Source organism: Colletes gigas, unplaced genomic scaffold, assembly GCF_013123115.1.
Source record: "Colletes gigas isolate AHSC1104 unplaced genomic scaffold, ASM1312311v1 Colletes_gigas_Sc00011, whole genome shotgun sequence".
In the NCBI taxonomy this organism is placed as follows: domain Eukaryota; kingdom Metazoa; phylum Arthropoda; class Insecta; order Hymenoptera; family Colletidae; genus Colletes; species Colletes gigas.
This window is the reverse complement of record NW_025106640.1, coordinates 8,505,518-8,523,228: the sequence shown is the minus strand read 5'-3', so window position 1 is coordinate 8,523,228 and position 17,711 is coordinate 8,505,518. Positions and strand designations below refer to the sequence as shown.

The window sequence follows — 17,711 nt, the reverse complement described above, 5'->3', positions numbered from 1 at the left end:
AGTGTCTTTGGCCAACAATAGAGTACCTTTTCCACCGTGGCACTCGCGTTACCTCCGACTAATGGCAGCCTAATTCCCCAGCGTTGTGTCAACCTGGTGTTCGTGCTCCCGAGACATCAAGCACGCAAGAAGTACTCCCGAGGACCCATTTTTCGACGTTAATTCGGCGGTACGAGCTCGTTTGCTCTGATACTTAGCGTCGTTAGCGTTTTTTTTTTTTTAACATTGTACTCTGCAGGAAAAAATTAGTGGAGAGCAGAGTTCGAAGGAACGTTCGATAAGTTTTACGTAGTGTTAAATACTTATAAATAGAATTTGCAGTTTTCTATTTGAGAGACGATACAATGCGTGGTCTCAGTAGATTAGGTGGACGATAGTCGGACGAGGAGCGTCTGTCCTCCCACGAAGTATTTTCTGATTTTAACTAGACGTTAATTCTTCGTTTACACAGTGTTTCGAAACAAATGATAAAACGCGGTAATAAATTTGGTAATTTATCGCTTTTGGAAGGCAAAGCGCTCGGAGCTTTGCTTTGATTTATTTCGCGATGATTTACGGTACAATTTTTCGCTATCTCTTATTAAGCGCGAACGCGTGTTTTCTTCGGTTCCAATCGCGGACATAATTCCTAGTTTGTCGATCGAAGTTTTTTTTAAAAATCCTGAACGTTCTCGAGTTTCATAACAGTCTAAAACCAAAATGTGGTTGATTATAATATTTTCCAACATGCAGGTCCATTTGCAAGTTATATTTACACCGCCTAATTTCATCCGAATCCATATAAATTTAATGCAAACACGAATGTTTGATTTCTCTTGCTGTTTGTATATTAATAATTAATTACATTTCATTAACGTTGCGGGTATTACCGAATTGGGCTGGAAATTAGTTGAAAAATAATTCCCGCTCAATATTACGTATTTTGGCCAGTTTTCGTGGAAAATTGGACGGGATAAGAACACGTTTTTCGGGTTCGAATTCTTTCGACGAGGCGGAAGTTCGACCAGCGAAACGCCGAAGGCTATGTGCCTTAACGCACAGAACAGTTTGCTCTGCATTATAATACTAAATATTTTATTACTCCGTACCCGCGTATTTAGCATCAAACCGAAAGTTTCCTTATTCTATATACACAGCTAACTCGCTTTATGCCTCTACCTCTTCTTCCACCATCATTACTCACACTTCGCGTTACTTTACACAGTCTAACCGGTAATCCCATCTCCATAAACACACGAGCGTTTTCGCCAGTCGCATAAACACTTATTTCTCGTTTTCTCGGCCCTTAAACCATAACGTTCGCGAACCCGTCCAGCGTTCACGTTGATTTAATCATTTTTTTTCTCCGCCGCGGAACGTCCTGTTACTTATTTTATTTGATTTTCTCTTTCTGAAGCATTTCAAAATTCAAAGACCTAAAAATCGTTTTAAAAAAAACATGGAATACGCGTTTGGTTTTTGTACGAATATAATCCATTGTCGGATAAAAATCCCACATCGAGCCTATGAATGACCTACATCCATATGATACTCCATTGTTCAATTTTGGGTTTCGAGTCGTTAAAAATAACACGCACGCCATATTTGAAAATTTCTATAGACTAGCTCGAAGAAATAGTTGGCAAAAAATAGTCCGAACACCGAATGGTACGGTTCAGAAGGAAGCAGAGTGGGTGGTGGGGGGGAATAAGTCGTTCGTTGAGTTTCTCGAGCGAGCCGGAACTTCCAACTCGAATTGTCTCGCGCGAAAAGTGATTCTTAACTCTTGGTTTTTGGAACTGTTGAATTTCGCGCTACTTCCGGGCAACGTTTTCGCTGCCACCGAGCCGTGGTACGAGGGGGGAAAACAAAGAGACGAGGAAAAACACCGGGGCGAGGAACAGGCGGCCGCCAGTTGGTTTCGTTCGAGTTTTCCAGCCGTAGACGGGCCTCTTTTCTTCTCTTTTCTGCCTCCTGACGCCCCGGGTTCGCCTTTGTGGCTAAGTAGCGCGAGTAACTCCTTTCAGGCGTTTTGCTTTACCTCTGGATGACCCCAAACCCAAAGCAGATCGTTCCATGGTGCTCTACCGGATTCCTATCAAATCATTTTCTATCACTTTTAACCCACAAAGAATTCTATTCGCTCGATAAAATATTTCTCCGCCCCTCTCGAAGATAAAATAAATTTTACAGAGTTATTTGCATTTTGGTTGGTACATACATTACTTTGAATCACTCTATAAAGGTTTGCCTTTGTGGCTAAGTAGCGTAACTCCTTTCAGGCGTTTTGCTTTGCCTCTGGATAAAGCAGATCGCTTCATTTTCTATCGTTTCTGGCCTACAAATAAATTCTACTCGATAAAATATTTATCTGCCCTCCTCGAAGTTATTTGCATTATAGTTAGTGCGTTACTTTGAATGGATCTATAAAATTTCCCTGGTTGTCTAATGAGTACGCGGCCTTATTATTATTCCGACAGGTGAAACACCGAGTTCCAATGACCCGATGATCCCTGGGAGCGTAAATATGCGAGGGATCCGTGGTCCGCGGTAACGAGCAGAAAATCTGTCTAGGAAGCGACGAGGAAGCCGCGATTATTAACAATCCGATTAGTCGTTAATTAACGCCCGTTAAACTTTCGCCGTACGCTCGATTTACGTAATCAACGGGAGCGACATTGCGAGCGCTGATCCGATCTGTTATTGGATCACGCGAGACACGAGCTGGAAAATTCGCGAAATTCCATCTTCTCTATTTTCCTGCATTTTTCATTCTACGCGACGCGGCGCGAAACTTCACCCACGTAGACTTTTACGTCCATCGATCTCTTCGATACTTTTACTATATTCACGACGTACGATCTTCGATCCATTAACCCTCGTTGATTCGAACTAAAATCGTGCGTTTTAGAATTGCATAATTCTAAGTTTCGACTAGCAATAATTACGAAAGAATTTAAAAATACAAATAGCGCGGAGATTCGATGATAAAGTGTAGTTTATTTTTTTTTACAATGTTCGTGGGGGATCCCTTGACGGGAATTTTTCGCGTAAATTGCGCGAACATTAACGAGGATTCTCGCTCGGAGGCTTGAAAATCGATTTAAGCACGGGGATGGCGCGGGATTAAATACAATAGAATCAGTGCGGAACAAGTTGTAATAGAGCTGTACACGGCGGGGACAACGCGATCGTGAAATAACATCTAATTCGCGATGTCTCCCCGGGATATTTCCCAGAGAGGCTATCAACAATTTTTTCCACTGGAAATATTAATTTCTTCTCGAGAAATCAGCCTGCAATCTTGGTCCTCCTTTTGTTTCGTCCTTTTACGACTCTTCTTCCCACGTATCCGTCGACTTTACGACTCCATTGCGTTTTACTTTCGTTGAATAAATGCATAAAGGAATGCCTCGTTCCCCGATGCATTGTAAGATGCAGTTTCGGTCTGACAGGGCGGGAGATTTTGTTGCAGGATGCAGGTACGAGGGCCGCAGGTACCAGGAGGGCGCGTCGGTGGTCACGTCTGAGCCTTGTCTGCAGTGCAGGTGCGTCGAAGGTGGGCTCAGATGCCGTCTTCGGGTTTGTCCACGATTACCCAGCCCACCGCCCTCGGGTTGTCGCGCTCGTCCACCGGGAGAGAACGTCTGCTGCGCGGAATTGGTTTGCGGCGAGACACGTTAGTACCATTTAGAACAATCCAATCGAACGAATATCGAGAGAAAATACTGGCCACGGTAATACATTCACCCTTAAGAAACACTAATCGTTTCTCTCGAATACAGGAATCTTTGTTAGACTTTAAATAGTTTATTATTTATACATAAATCGTACGTACAGAGAGAGCAAATATAAATCGAAAGTGCAAAGAGGCGAATCGCGTAGCTAGAATGCTGTAACGAAATCTAATTTCAGTAAGATTTAACGTCAATACTGATTAACGTAAAGAAACACCGACGAAGATAGAGGGGTTGAAAGCTCATGGAATTTGCAGGGGACTCCGTGAATATTTTACGAAGATCGAACGTTCGTGTAGAGCAGGAAGAAACGTACGAGGAGGATTATCAGAATTCTCGCTTTCAAGGTAACGATTGCGTCCTAACGATGGAACGAAGAAAGAATATTATATTTTAGATCTGTCAGTGAACGTGTCAAGGCATTTAAAAAAATAATGAACTAACGGTTACATAAATTTTTAAATAATTACATCGATATATATTAAACAATTACTGGGTTAAACTCGTGGATAATAATTCAATTAAGGGTTAACGAAGTATTTAATGATTTTTAAGGGTTGTATATTTATTAGGATCTAGGAAGGGTTTATGGGCAGGTGGTGGATTGAATCGGTGTTTTGACGATCAGGTTGCCTGCACGAGGGGGTGAGATACGGTCCAGGTTCAGCGATGATGGGCTCCCGCAGATGCGAGTACTGTTACTGCATCTCCGGTGCAAGAAGATGCATCAGACCGAAGTGCCTGTTGCCCCTGCCAGGATGCACTCCGCTGTACGCGCCGCACTCATGCTGCCCGGTTGCCTACAATTGCACCCGTGAGTGTTCTTTCCTGCCAGGCTCGCGGGCTCGCGAAATAACTCATTCTGGTCTTTTCTTTTTCTTAAAGATCTCCACTCCTCCACCCTGGCGCCGGTCGTGGGAAACGGTGAGTCCAAATACTCTTCTTCGCGCGACGCTACGTCTTTTGATTTCTATTCGTGAGATATCCTTCTCTCTTACGTTGAACAAGTTTTTAATTTTCATCGGATAGAAGATGAAACCCCCTTGAAAACGAATTTTCTTTCAAGTCGATACCGTGGTTGGTTCTAGAGAAAAGAATTATTTATAATTATTTAGTATACCAGTCGTACGATCAATAGGAAGTGGTGAAACTACTTTGGGTATGTAGCGTCAAAGTAAATGTTAAAATAAACATAGAAGATAGCAAAAATTATAGTAGTTGGTATGGTCATCGGATAGAGGATTAAATGCCCTTTAAAATGAGCGTTTGTGGGAGTCGATAGCTTTATTAGTTCCGGAGATATGGCGATTTTAATTTCAAGTCGATCGCGTGAGTCCGAAGGGCCTGATTACGTTTGTTTACATCTCGAGATGAATGAAGTCACGTGACCGTAGTAAATAGTAAACGTGACGTCACTCGGTCACTCGGTCAGTGGGTCAACGTGCGACAAGGAGGTCCGACGCGTCAGACGGAGACAGAGATAGTCAAACTAGAAAAATTACCTTTTACATAAATTACGATATCTCGAAAACGGGAAGTCCGATCGACAAAAACCAAAAGCCATATTAAAGAGGAAGGTTCACCGCTGCCAACAATGCCTTAATAATTAATAGAACACTAGTAGTTTCGGAACTGCACGCGTCCAAAGTTTGACTATTTTTAATACGCGTTAATAGCCTTTTCTAAGACGGAGAGCGGAATTTGAAAAATGACCTATTACATAAATTACGATATCTCGAAAACGGAAAGTCCGATCGACAAAAACCAAAAACCATATTAAAGGGGAAGCCTTGCCGCCGCTGGCAATGCCTTAATAATTAAGAAAACACTAGTAGTTTCGGAACTGCACGCGTCCAAAGTTTGACTATTTTTAATATGCGTTTTTAGTTTGTTTTAAGACAGAATTTGATCCACCAACATATCGTACGATTACTAAAGTTTTCCAACGGTAAAGTTGTTGGTAAATCAACAGGAACGATAGGGTTAAGCTCGCCGGATCGCGCATCATACCCCCGGTATCCTTAACAAAATGAAACTTTCGATCTATTTCGACATCGCGTTCCGGCGTTTGTCTTGGCTAAGAGTTTAATCACCGGCTGCCACGGCAGCAGTCACGTCAACGCTGTCGTCCGGGGAAAGCCTCTCTCGAACAACGACCCCCGTCCAGGGAAAGTTGCGACGAAAAGTTTCCCCCGGCGCGATAAAAAGGAAAGTTCACCGGGCCCCGCGTCGCTTTCGGAAGAAGCCGCTGGTCGAGTTTAAAAAGCTCGGCTTACGAGCGAAAAATCGCCGCGCGGTACGAAATCACGCGGACCCCTGTACCGCGAATTTTAATCCTCTCGAGTCGTAACAGCCTCTCATCCGCGGGCATCTCTAATTATCATCGCGAAAGATCCCTTTTAAGAATCCCCACCGGTCGTCTCGCCGCGAGAAGGGAAAAACTTTCCCACCCCCTTTTCCCGTAATACGCGCGCGCGTCGGAAAGTTGGAGGGAAACGTTTAGCGCAATAAAACACGGTTACTGTCGGCGTTACTTTATCCCGTGACACTTGCTTCAGAAAGATTTCTACCGTCGTTTCTCAGCTCGTTCACTTAACGCCCAGTTTCATTCAATTTTACGACGCGGCGGCCCTTTCCCGGGCAAACTGGAAATCACGTTTCCAGGTAAATCTGACGGGTGAAGAGACGCCCGCCGCGCGAGGCGTCGCTTTTCCCCATTTCCCGCCTGCTCCCTCCCTCCCTCCCCGCCACCGCGCAGACGATGTCGCGAAATTTTTTATTTTTTAATTTTCTGTTCGCTCGGCGATGAAAATCGAACGTTTTTTTTAAAACGCTGCACGGGACCTCGTACATTATTTAATTTTCGTCCCGTTCCGCCGGGGGGGAAAACAACGAAAAATTTCATACAAATATTTCCCGCGTTAAATAACTCCTCCATTCGTTTTTCCATATTTTGACCCGCGGAAAATAGGTTTCGAAAGCTCTCGCTACTTTTAGTTTTCTCGTCGTCTGTTTCTAGTGGTCGAGGTCTCTCGAAAGCCTAGCTCAGACGTCGGTGGTTGCCGTCGGTTTAACGGCCAGTTTCCCGCGACTGCTTAAAACTTTAAACCAACCTCTGAACCCTCGTTTCCCTCCATTATGCGAGCGCTCATGGCCATTACAGAACCATTCCCTAACACGTGCATTTTAGAAAGAATAAGTACACAGAGTGTTTTGTAGTTTATTTGATCGTTTCTGGCGAAGAACACTCGGTGACCTTGAAATCGCTGGCTAAAAATCGTACGACAGCCCCGTCGTTTCGTCTGGAACGAGAAGACAACGCGTGGCCCCGTCGAACGTCGCCATAACATTGTAATAACGCCCTCGGGAGACGTTCTCGCGATAGAACTTCGTCCTGGAACGGATCATCGGGACCGATATTGGGTTCGTTCGGTTTTCAACCCTGCCCACCGCCACTCGAAAGAGGGTGAAAGGAGATTGGCTCTCGGCGCTTTATGAAGTGCTGTATCACCTTCGACCGAATGGATTCTAAAGATTATCCTTCCTTTCTCCCTTCGAAGGCAACCGTCTCCTTTTGATTCTCCCTGGATTCCGTTCAGTTTGAAAGTTTAATTGCCGGATTTGCCAACTTTTCTGGAATAACTATGTGCGATAGTTCTCCTTCACTTCTCCAACCTTTTTTGTATTCCATTGCTTTGGTTCGAGGATGTTTAGAGGCTGGGAAAATTTATTATAAATAAATACGATAATCAGTTTTTACAGGATTTATTTACAATTATTGCACAGTAACGATAATTACTACGCTATTAATCGTATCCTGGTGAAGATATCGCCTCAGATATTACGAGCACGCGGACTCGAGACCATGATTTAAGAACCCAGATCCAAGGGATTCTAAATTCTACCGATAACAAGTCGAATTTAATTCGAAAGACTTTATCGGGGCATTTTCTATCAGACACCTCGAACCATTCGTTTCTTTTTATCGGTCTTTTTTTATTTAAAGAGTGCTCCTGAAAATATATCCTGTGAATTTTATATCGACGTATGAGAAATTGTCGAACTTATAATACTTGGAGGAGAACACCGCGCGAACAGAAAAGCACGATATAAATCTGGCGCTCTTAAAACTTCGAAAGCGTATTTCTCGGAACCATTCTTCTCGGGACTCTGTCGACGCGATATCTTGGGAATCGACGATCGATTTCAAATTTCGAGTCCATGCGGAGTGGATGTTCCCGGCGTCGAACCTAAGCGGACATCTTTGAATCTATATTCTTCTCCGGATCCGATCACAAAAATTATATTTCGATCGACCGTGGACCTTCCATTTCTTCGCGAATTCTTTTTACTTTACTAACGAAAAAAAAATTGCATCTGTATCTCGAAACGTTAAAGAACATACGTGGAAAGTGGCGAAAAGTTTCATCGAACCCTTAAGCTGTAAAAAAATGGTCAAACAACGCTTCTCGTTTCTATCATTTTACACGAGTCTTCTCCCTTGAATATGGAATTTTTTTTTTTTTGTTGTTTCTACAGGGTGTCGCGTGGGTTCGCGAGTGTACGAGGAGGGCGAGATGGTGAGGGACATCGAGTGGAAAGCTGCTTGCGACAATTGCTTTTGCGCGATGGGCGCGGTGCGTTGCGTCCCGTTGGCCTGCGCGCCGCCTCTTCAAGGCTGCAGCCCCATCGTACGCGATGGACACTGCTGTCCATCCACCTACAACTGCAGTGAGTCGCAATAATCTATGCACCAGGGTTGCCGCGATTTCGCCCCGCCCGAAAGGCCCACCCCGGATTGTGTTTCGCGTTCCCCCTCGGCGTTAATTTCCATCGGGCTAACAAAAAAAACACACACAAAATGTATAAAATGTTCGAAATCTATTTTTCGACCGTTTAAAATTCGTTGCTGGGGAATTTTTAGGATCGTCGTCCACTCGGAAAAGTCGTGAAATTCGAGCGGTCGTGTTCCGCGGGAGCACGGCGTTGATAAAAAGAGCCGCGCTGTTGACACGTATGTATTTGGAAGTACTCCATTTTCGTTGATTCGTTCAACGGGGTGGGGACGCGGCGTTTTATTCGATCCGGTCGCAGCTCGAGATTGGATACATCGCGACTAACGAATGAAAATAATTTAGCGAGCCGTGATATGTTTGTTGTAAAAAAAAAATAAAGCGTTCGACGGTTTGACACCGGTCAAAACGGTTTTTCTCCAGTCGTTGCGTGAAATAAAACTTCGTCGAAAACATCCTGCCTCGATATTCGCTAAACTCCCTGATTAGACGCGGAATGCTTGACGTAAAAACAAAATTACAGCCACGTGATTTTTCACAAAAGTCAAAATCAGTCGGCTCTTTTATTAAGAAATATAATAGCGATAGTAAATAAAAAAAAAAACGGGGAGAAGTCGAGTTAACCCTCAAGAGGACTAAACGTAAATGTAATTATTTGAATTTGATTTCAATTTACCAATTTGAGAGTCCACTTGAGGGTCGAGACGACGGAGAATCGGTGGCAGGTTAGTTTCGGGATTTCCCGGTGCAAGAAATTAGGTTTGCTCTCGCGAGATATTTCTAAAAAGCGTGAAGTTTTTCGCGAGCCTTAACGAAGACGGATCTGGCGACACGAGGAACGAGTGGTCGTTCGAATTTTCGCCGAGAAGAAAGACGGAAACACAAGCGGGGCCGGGCGCAGCGCAAAAACCCTGTGCTCTTTCACAACCCTGATTACCACCTAGGTGTTCTAGCCCGAATGCCATAAGAAACTGACAGATTAAACGTTCAAGGCGGTAGCATCGAGGTTAAGGCCACCCAGAACTACGCCTCGTACGCGTTCATCAGCAAGGACTACGCCAAGTTCCGCAAGGAGACCAATTTCTTTGTATGTTTTCGCCTTTCACTCTTCGAATTCTTTTCCCCCCGCTTCTTCTGTCTGTCCGACTTGTCGCTCCGGCGAATCAATCTTCCTGTCCCTGTGCTTTCAGCTTCCACTCCGTGCATGCTTCTTTCGCCTTCCCGGTGATTGGCTGGAAATTTTCAACTCTGTCCCGCTTTTCGTGAATTTCCTGAATTTCCTGCATTCGATCCACTTCCGGGCTCTGGGCTTTTTTCGCCGGCTCTCGTCGAATTGGATGGATCCCCGAGTTCTTATTCTTATATATATATTTTAGAAAGCCAATGGAAGACCCTCGGAAGCGGTTTTTCACGGAAATATTAATTTAAAACGAATTTGAAAGGTCAAAGGGACCGATCGACCAGGAATCGAGAAATGTTTAAATCTTATACGAAACGTTAGGATGTATCGATCGTGTTTTCATATTTTTCGTCGAGGAAAGGAGCTACGGTACTCCGACACCGATAAATTTCTCGTTCCCGACGATATCCGTCCGAAACGTTCTAAAACCGACTGAAAAATCGCCCGGTGTAAGAGGAGCGTGAAAATAAAAATGAAAAAATCACCGCGGACCGTTTTATCCGCGTCCGCGTTACCCAAAATCGCTGTTTTCGTATTCGGTGGATGTGCTTTGAAAAGAGGATACGGGATCTTAACGCTCCAAAGATTTTTTGACAGTGTATTTGCTCGGATAATTATTTCACTATCGAGTACTTTGCTTAAACTTAGTTTCTCAGTTTCCGCGAGGGAGATTCCGAAGCTTCTGATCGATAGCCTCTCGAATATCGAGCATTTCGAGGGACAAAATCGCTCGAATAAATGGTCCTGTAATTGTTTAGAGCGGTTTAACACCGACAGCACCGTACAAGACGCGACTGTCCAATTCGAGGCTGAAGTCTCTGACGAGGAATGCTTCACTTCGCGTTTCCGGATTAACTAAGTTAAATGTCTAACCGGCGCGACGTCCGTTCCGTTGGGATTGCATTAATTAAATTCCACTACGGGTTGTAAATCACGTGGCCGCGAACGAGATTATACATCGATGACAAAAGGAATAGTTGACGATCCTTGCTTCGTGCGCCCTAAACCCTTCCATTCTCGATTAATTAAAAAGTCACGGGGGGAGGAAAAATATTTCCACGAATTTTTCCACCATATTAAAATAGAAATGTTTGCGGTCGAACGGCAAACCAGACTCTTGCATTATCGGATCCGTATATTATTTTAGTGAATTTTTCAAATAATTTTCACTTCGTGGTACTGTCTACTATTCAGATGAAATTAAAGTAAAATTAATACATCACGGATTTAATAAATCCACACGACGGGAGTATTTTGTTTAATAATTTTAAATATCTTGCCATTTGGATAACAGTGGAAACGAATGGTTTGATATTTTCCTTCGATATTAATTAGGTAAGTGCACCTAATATCGATATAACCCAATCACCGGCACTTTCGATTTATTTCATTAACGCGATTATTAACCGTTTGATAAAAGCATTTACGTTTTTTCTCAGTATTTCATATGCTTCGAATTTATTGATATCGTTATAATGTCGCTAATAAATAAAAATTCGGTCGTGAAATCAATATTGCAGTCGTCAATATTCAAATAAATATTAAAAGAGAATACTTTTCCATTACACTGTCGACCATCCGTACATTGATATTTGATTTGTCAAAAATTTTAATAATTTCTACTATTTCCAAGAATAAATGGTGATTTTTGGGAGATCTTTTGTTAGTTCAGATTCGAGACGCAGTCGTTCCGTATTTATTTTAATCAAAACGTGAGTATTTCTTTTTTTAAGGCGACGCTGCAGTTAGTCCCCTCTAATTAACATTGAAATTTTTTTCCCCCCGGTACGTTGTTAACTATTCAGCGTGGAGTCGCAAAGCTCTGTGCAGGCTACGACTCTTGTTTCCATCTGTCGAAAACGAATGGAGCAAATGTAATTTCGCTTCTTTTGCCTTGTAGATGAAAGAAGTAGCTCTCCCGTGGCATGTCACACGTCCTCGAAAAATAGATTCCGAATGTTATTTCCTCGCCTTGAGTTCTTCAGCGTTAAGTGCAACGGGTGGCAAGAGCGTGCATCCTAAACTTAACATTACACGGAAATTAAAACGCTATTAACGCCTGTAAATATTAATATACTATTAATACGTTGGCATTAAAACCGCCGCAATTGCCAAAATAATACATCGATAACGATTTAACCATTTTAACGAGACAGTGTAATCATTAAGTTGTCTGACTTTGTTAATATATGAAATTCACTCACAAGATCGTCGATAACAACGTCGAACAGTCAAATTATACGCTTTAATTTCGATAATTGAGCTTAGCGCATTATAACGAATAACAATTCTACAAAATGAATTGTTTATTTTGAAATAATTACAAGTTAATACTTCCGGTTTTGGTATATTTTCACCTCGTAGAAAAAAACGATACCTTTGTTCCCTCTTATTCTATTAAAATCTCATGCTGTTTCGATCATATTTTTTAGTCGTTTACACGTTCTGGCAAAAACAAGCTCGAAAAAAAATAGACGCGTCCGCATCGTTCCAATTATATTCCCGTACCGTTTCGTATCCCGGGAATAATTCACGTTTTTTTCCAAATATTTTTTTCCGCAACAATGACAAAATATTATGAACACGCGGCAGTCCATCGTTTTTACAAACAAAGCTGGACAAATATTTTATGTGCAACGGCGGTTGCCTCTCGACGAAACAGAATGATTTTGATCGCGCGTTACGCCGGTTGGGCAAATATTTTTTTTTTAAATATTGATCTGTTTTCCCGTACCCTTCGAAACCAATTCGAATAGTTTAAAACTATGATGGAATTTTTATTATTTGGATCGTTTGCTATTTGGAAAAACACTTATTGCAAAGGATCAAAATACGCGTTCGGTTCGATTCATTGACGAGTTTGATAAAATCGGGTTGCATAACCCCGTTAATGCGGTTCGACGCGAGGAAGGTGTACAGTAAACGCGGTGTTCGTAGAATTTTAATTACGAAATCGAACGAAAAGCTCGATGTTTTTTAGCGATTAGGCCACGAACGATTTTCTGTACAGCCGGCGGTGGAGCAAATAACGAATCCACCGGTCGAGGGACGCGGTCATCGAGTGGTCGACGAACGGATCGATTCAAGCACGACGGATCGCGAGGATTCCTCGATCCCCACCGATCCCACGTCCTGGCCATCCACCTTCGAGACCGACATCATGGACAACGAGATCCTCGTGGAGACGGTGGACTACGTGAAATCCAGCCCAGAGATCGCCACCACGACGCCAGCGTCCCTGGACGAGGTAATCTCCCCAACATCCAACGCGTCCATTTTTCGTCTCACGAATTGCAAAAATTTGAAATTTTCGTGGAAAGTATCCGAGATGTTTAATTTGACGGAGGTCTGGTTGTCTCAAGGTCGTGTCATATATTAACTATAACATAGTAGCACAGTCTGGCGAATTCCCTCGCCTGGGAATACAGGATGCATAGAGGTACACTGCTATTATCCTGCATCCCAGCCACCACTCCAAGTTACGTCTTACGTTCAATTAGGACAGCTGTTTCCATCCGTCCAGATTACGAGCCATAACGTCCCCAGTTCACCAGCTGTACCACTCTCCTGCACCATCAGAACTTTTTACCCAGTGTTTGGCACAGTTTTCACTCGAACAAACATTGGCGATCTCTTTTATTTCGTAAAACTGGGCGTCTAGTTCAAACCGACCCATATTTGATCTTTGATGGTTTAAATTTCGAAAAATCTGTGTTTCTCAGCTGACCAGCGTGGACGATTCGACGACCCTGGAGTCGACTCTGGCCAGCAGAGAAGACGAATTCGCGAACGATCTGTCGACCACGTTTTCGACCAGCACCGAGGGATCGACGATCACCACGATCGAGGATCTCTCCTCTGTGGAGGACGCGACGACGGACCGGACCACCCCGTTACCGGAAGCCATCGGAAACGATACGGTAACGGAACCAGAGGACACCAAGATCAACGCAACAGTGAGGAACAAGAACACCGTCTCGAATCTGACGGATGCTGCGTTCAAAGAAGACCTCGAGCACGCAAACTTCACGGTCAGTGAATGAATCGCTCAACAAGCTGTCTCTTTAACCCTTTGCACCCCAAATTATATTTAAATTTTGTCACCAACGCTTTGAAATTTACGTTGATCAAAAAATAAGGCAATTGATCCTCAAACTTATGTAATCCTCCATTAGTAAAATTTGGTAAAATAATTCAGTCGTGATCGAGAGTCCACTTAAGGGTTAAATATCTGTTTCATTAACACTATTGTTGTACTTTTGTAATTTCCAAGCGTACGATGTCCAGTCACACTCGAGATAGGAGTGCAAAGGATTAATCTATTAATGATTAAAGTTTAAGAATCGAATGGGGATTCGATAATTGATATGCTCCGTCGCCTGTACCAGTGAACTAATTTCCCAGAGAGGATCGATTAAAAGCGAAATTAGGGATCCGGGTGCCAATCGCGGGGGGTTGACGTTTAACAACCTGTTGCGATTAGATCGAGCCGTCGGAGACAATGGAGTCCATAACCAAAGGGGCCGTCAGCAAAACGTCATCCAGTGTACTAATGCCGGATGACATCCTGGTGATGAACGTGACTGTGAAAACGAACGTCTCGGTGGGTCACATTCAGGGTGTCACGATAAACCCGATTAGGTCAATCCCGCCGGACGTGGAGGCCATACTGAACATCACTCATCGAGAGAAGGGGGAGGACTACGATTACGATTACAGCGAGCCTACTCTGCCGCCGTCGCTACCGAATGTCAGGTAAGGTAAATACGATTCCACGAGACACGGTTCGAAACCACACGAAGTAACAATACCAATTACCGAGATTGAAGGCTGGCCCTGGACATCGGAGGAACAAAAGATGGCAAAGGAGCGAGAATTCTCCTCCAGTCTCCACTTTTGTTATCCTTCACCGGTGCCCGGTGTGATTTTAACGGGTAACTCGAAATGGTCGTAACAAAAGAAGTCTGCAGCTTTGATTCCTCTGTTTTAGTTTCCCCTCGTTTATTGTGTTACTTTTGAAAGACGAGCCCCCGCGAATGGAACACCAAAGAAAACACGTTTTTATGCAGAATCTCGCGCACCTAACAACCGATCCTTCCTCCCGTCGTTTCTCTCGCCCTTGGAAATTCATTAAGATAGGCGACCAACTTTCGAATTTGGATTCTCGAAGAATGTTTTCATTTTCCAATTTATACTTCTCCGTAAAGGGGTAGTTTTGGAACTCTATCGTTGCTATTTTGGTGGCTACGGTAACGTAACAAGAAAATGGACGGAGAAACTCTGTGGAGGAGTGTGTTCGAAACTGGATCTGCTAATGGATTCGTTGGTAAGGCTATCTATTGTCGGGACGGAAGAGATTGGACTGTCAAGGTCACTTCCCTCGACTGTGAATCACACGAGTCACGATTCCCAATCCCACGACAAGCTTGTTCCTCCCTTTAATCTCTTCGGGGACGAATTACTTTCACCGAAATATAAAACAACCCAGACCCCAACCCGATCATCATCCTATCGACGCGACGAGATTCTACCCTTGTTTAACATATCACAATATCGCAAAATTTAATACAAATATTTACCAGAAGAGGTTAACAAAGATCCATTTTCAATCTTCCAAATTCCCCGGTTCGAGTAGCAAAGAGGGTGGGGGGTAGTTAACCCAGCGACCTTGAGCGACCAATTAACTTTGCCCGGACTCTGCCTCAAAGGGGAAAGCCCTGAAAATTCTATCGAAGCACCCACGTACTCGGATCGATGACAGAAGTACCGTAGAAACGGAACCAGCATTTCTATGGTTTGCTCATCCGCGTTCCTGCAAAGTAGCCTTTTGGCTTTAACTGTTACTTCGTTTCCACCGATAACGCATCGTGTCCCGTGCATTCGACACGCTCGGCGGTCGGACATTTGATTATTTAGAAGGACCGTGTGCGGATGGTTTCAAAGCCCGTTTGAAAATGCAGGGCCCCGAACGGTGGACACAGCAATCAATGCTGGTTAGCACAAAGAAACAAACAAACTTTATGGCCCTTTGACGCGCTGGCCACGGTCCACTCCGACCCTCCTGTCCCTCGAGCAGTTTGTATGCTTTTCCACGCGAGCTACGTAATTTATAGATATCCGTCGAAAATTACAGCAAATATGAGTCGTCGAGCAAACCTTTGCTACTCTGCCATTCCCAGGAACCTCTCTCGTTAATATCGGTAAGGGGACTTTGTGTAAAACCAAGGTACTGGTATTCGTACTCTGGTGCAATGTCACTCGTTTTTAAGTTACACGGTCCAATTTCTTGGCTGCCAAGGTAATTTACAAATTGTCGCGGAGTTTGAAACGCTGCGAAATAAGACGGGGGTTTTTGTACGTTTCCCGCGCAGGATAATTCCGTTCGTGGCGGCGGACGCGCTGGTGAAAGACAAGACGGTTCCGTCGCCTGTCACCGGATATCCTTCCGGTTCGGTGGTCGTGCCACCGGAACTACGACCGACCGACACTTCTGGATTTTACGATATCGCCACTCAGGAAAACAGATTCAGTCCGCCGGTCGAGACCGAAGGTGGGTCGTATTTTAAATTTCCAAGATTCCCCGGCACCGGCGTTCACACTTTATCCGTCCCGTAAATTTCAAATTTCTCGCGATGCATGCCCGACGACGAACATCCCCGTTCGAAACAGTTTCGACCAGCGATGGGCACCCCCGTAAAACAAAAATCAGTTTACCTCCCCTTTAGGACACCTTTCCTTATTACTACCAAAATCCAACGATAATTTGAAACGCTTCGAACATTCTGATATTAAAGATTTCCAAATAAAATTCAATTATCTTCTATTTTTCTCGCTGCAAGGCGATTCGCTGGTTATTACCAAATTCGAAAATAAACGTAAACGCGTCTCGGTTCCATCGCTGGTTTCACCGCCGTGCCGGTGGCACACACGTGCTATTAACTTTTTCGGGTTGCTTCTTTTTTTTTTTTTATTTTTGTTCCTTTCCGCAGAAACCTATTTCGAGCAATTGAAAAATTTCCAGCTGCTGCCGGAGAAACGGACATGGGCGCTCGAAGTTATAACGATTTTTTTTTTTTTTTTTTTGCGATCAACGTGACGCTGACGTGCATGCATTTCGCGGGCCCTCCCTTTGCGAGACTGTACAATTTACCGGGACAGACACACTGGGCTTGACAGTATTTTCGACGATATTTTCGTTCTTTTTACCAACGCGTCCATTTATATAATTTGGACGTTTTCTCGTTATTAGTTGCAGACCAGGATTCGTCAAACAAGCTGTCGTTTATTGTCAATTTTAATGCGTCTGTTCCGAAGTCTGGTACGCTAGAGTGGTCCGTAAGATCATTAGTCAGTTTAAAAAACTGAAAGAACTTACGGTCTGCTCGCCGTCTTACTTGTTTATTGTTGAAACCGATTTGTTTTTGCAAGGTGGCTTCGTGCCAAGGGAACCGCCCTATTTCGACGCCCCTTATCATTCCACCGATTTGAATCTGGAAATTGGAACAGCCGTCACTGTTGTTCCAGCACCGATCACGACGAATCCTCACCGTAAAAGCGATGGTAACACTCGATTTTTGTAACTATCCTCAATCACATAGAGTTTGCTTTAACATCGACATCTGAATCCCCCTTTATTTCGAGTATTGTATAACGCAATTATTTTCGGAGTATCTTCCCCGTCTGGTTGCTCCTATTTCCCCCAAAAATATCCATTTCGGAACCCGCTGCTAACGACCCGCTTCGTTTATTTTATTTTCGAAGTTGGTTCGAAGAGTGGCTGTGTTTTTGTTTCACGAAACTTCAGGCAGCAACTGCCTGTTCGAAAGTATGGAGCACCGTCACGGCGAGATTCTGCCCAGCAGCAATATCTGCGTGATATGCATGTGCTACTACGGCGAGGTGGTGTGCTCGTCGGAGAAGTGCCCGCCCCTGAAGATCGGTTGCCGAAGAATGAACACCGAGGAGGCCTGCTGCGGGAAAATCGTATGCGGTATGCAAGAAACACACCCGGATTTAACACAG

The 17,711-nt window shown here is 43.9% G+C and overlaps 1 protein-coding gene across 1 annotated transcript in view; it reads left to right on the top strand.

Moving 5' to 3' along the window:
- LOC122398318 overlaps window positions 1-17,711 on the top strand; it is a 36,491-nt gene that overhangs the window by 17,040 nt on the left and 1,740 nt on the right. The window contains exons 2-13 of the mRNA XM_043398054.1: window positions 3,455-3,658; window positions 3,974-4,063; window positions 4,345-4,530; window positions 4,602-4,640; window positions 8,256-8,447; window positions 9,502-9,596; window positions 12,700-12,936; window positions 13,412-13,720; window positions 14,173-14,444; window positions 16,061-16,239; window positions 17,118-17,249; window positions 17,494-17,679. Coding sequence (XP_043253989.1) covers window positions 3,455-3,658; window positions 3,974-4,063; window positions 4,345-4,530; window positions 4,602-4,640; window positions 8,256-8,447; window positions 9,502-9,596; window positions 12,700-12,936; window positions 13,412-13,720; window positions 14,173-14,444; window positions 16,061-16,239; window positions 17,118-17,249; window positions 17,494-17,679 — 2,121 coding nt within the window. The remainder of the gene's footprint in view (window positions 1-3,454; window positions 3,659-3,973; window positions 4,064-4,344; window positions 4,531-4,601; window positions 4,641-8,255; window positions 8,448-9,501; window positions 9,597-12,699; window positions 12,937-13,411; window positions 13,721-14,172; window positions 14,445-16,060; window positions 16,240-17,117; window positions 17,250-17,493; window positions 17,680-17,711) is intronic.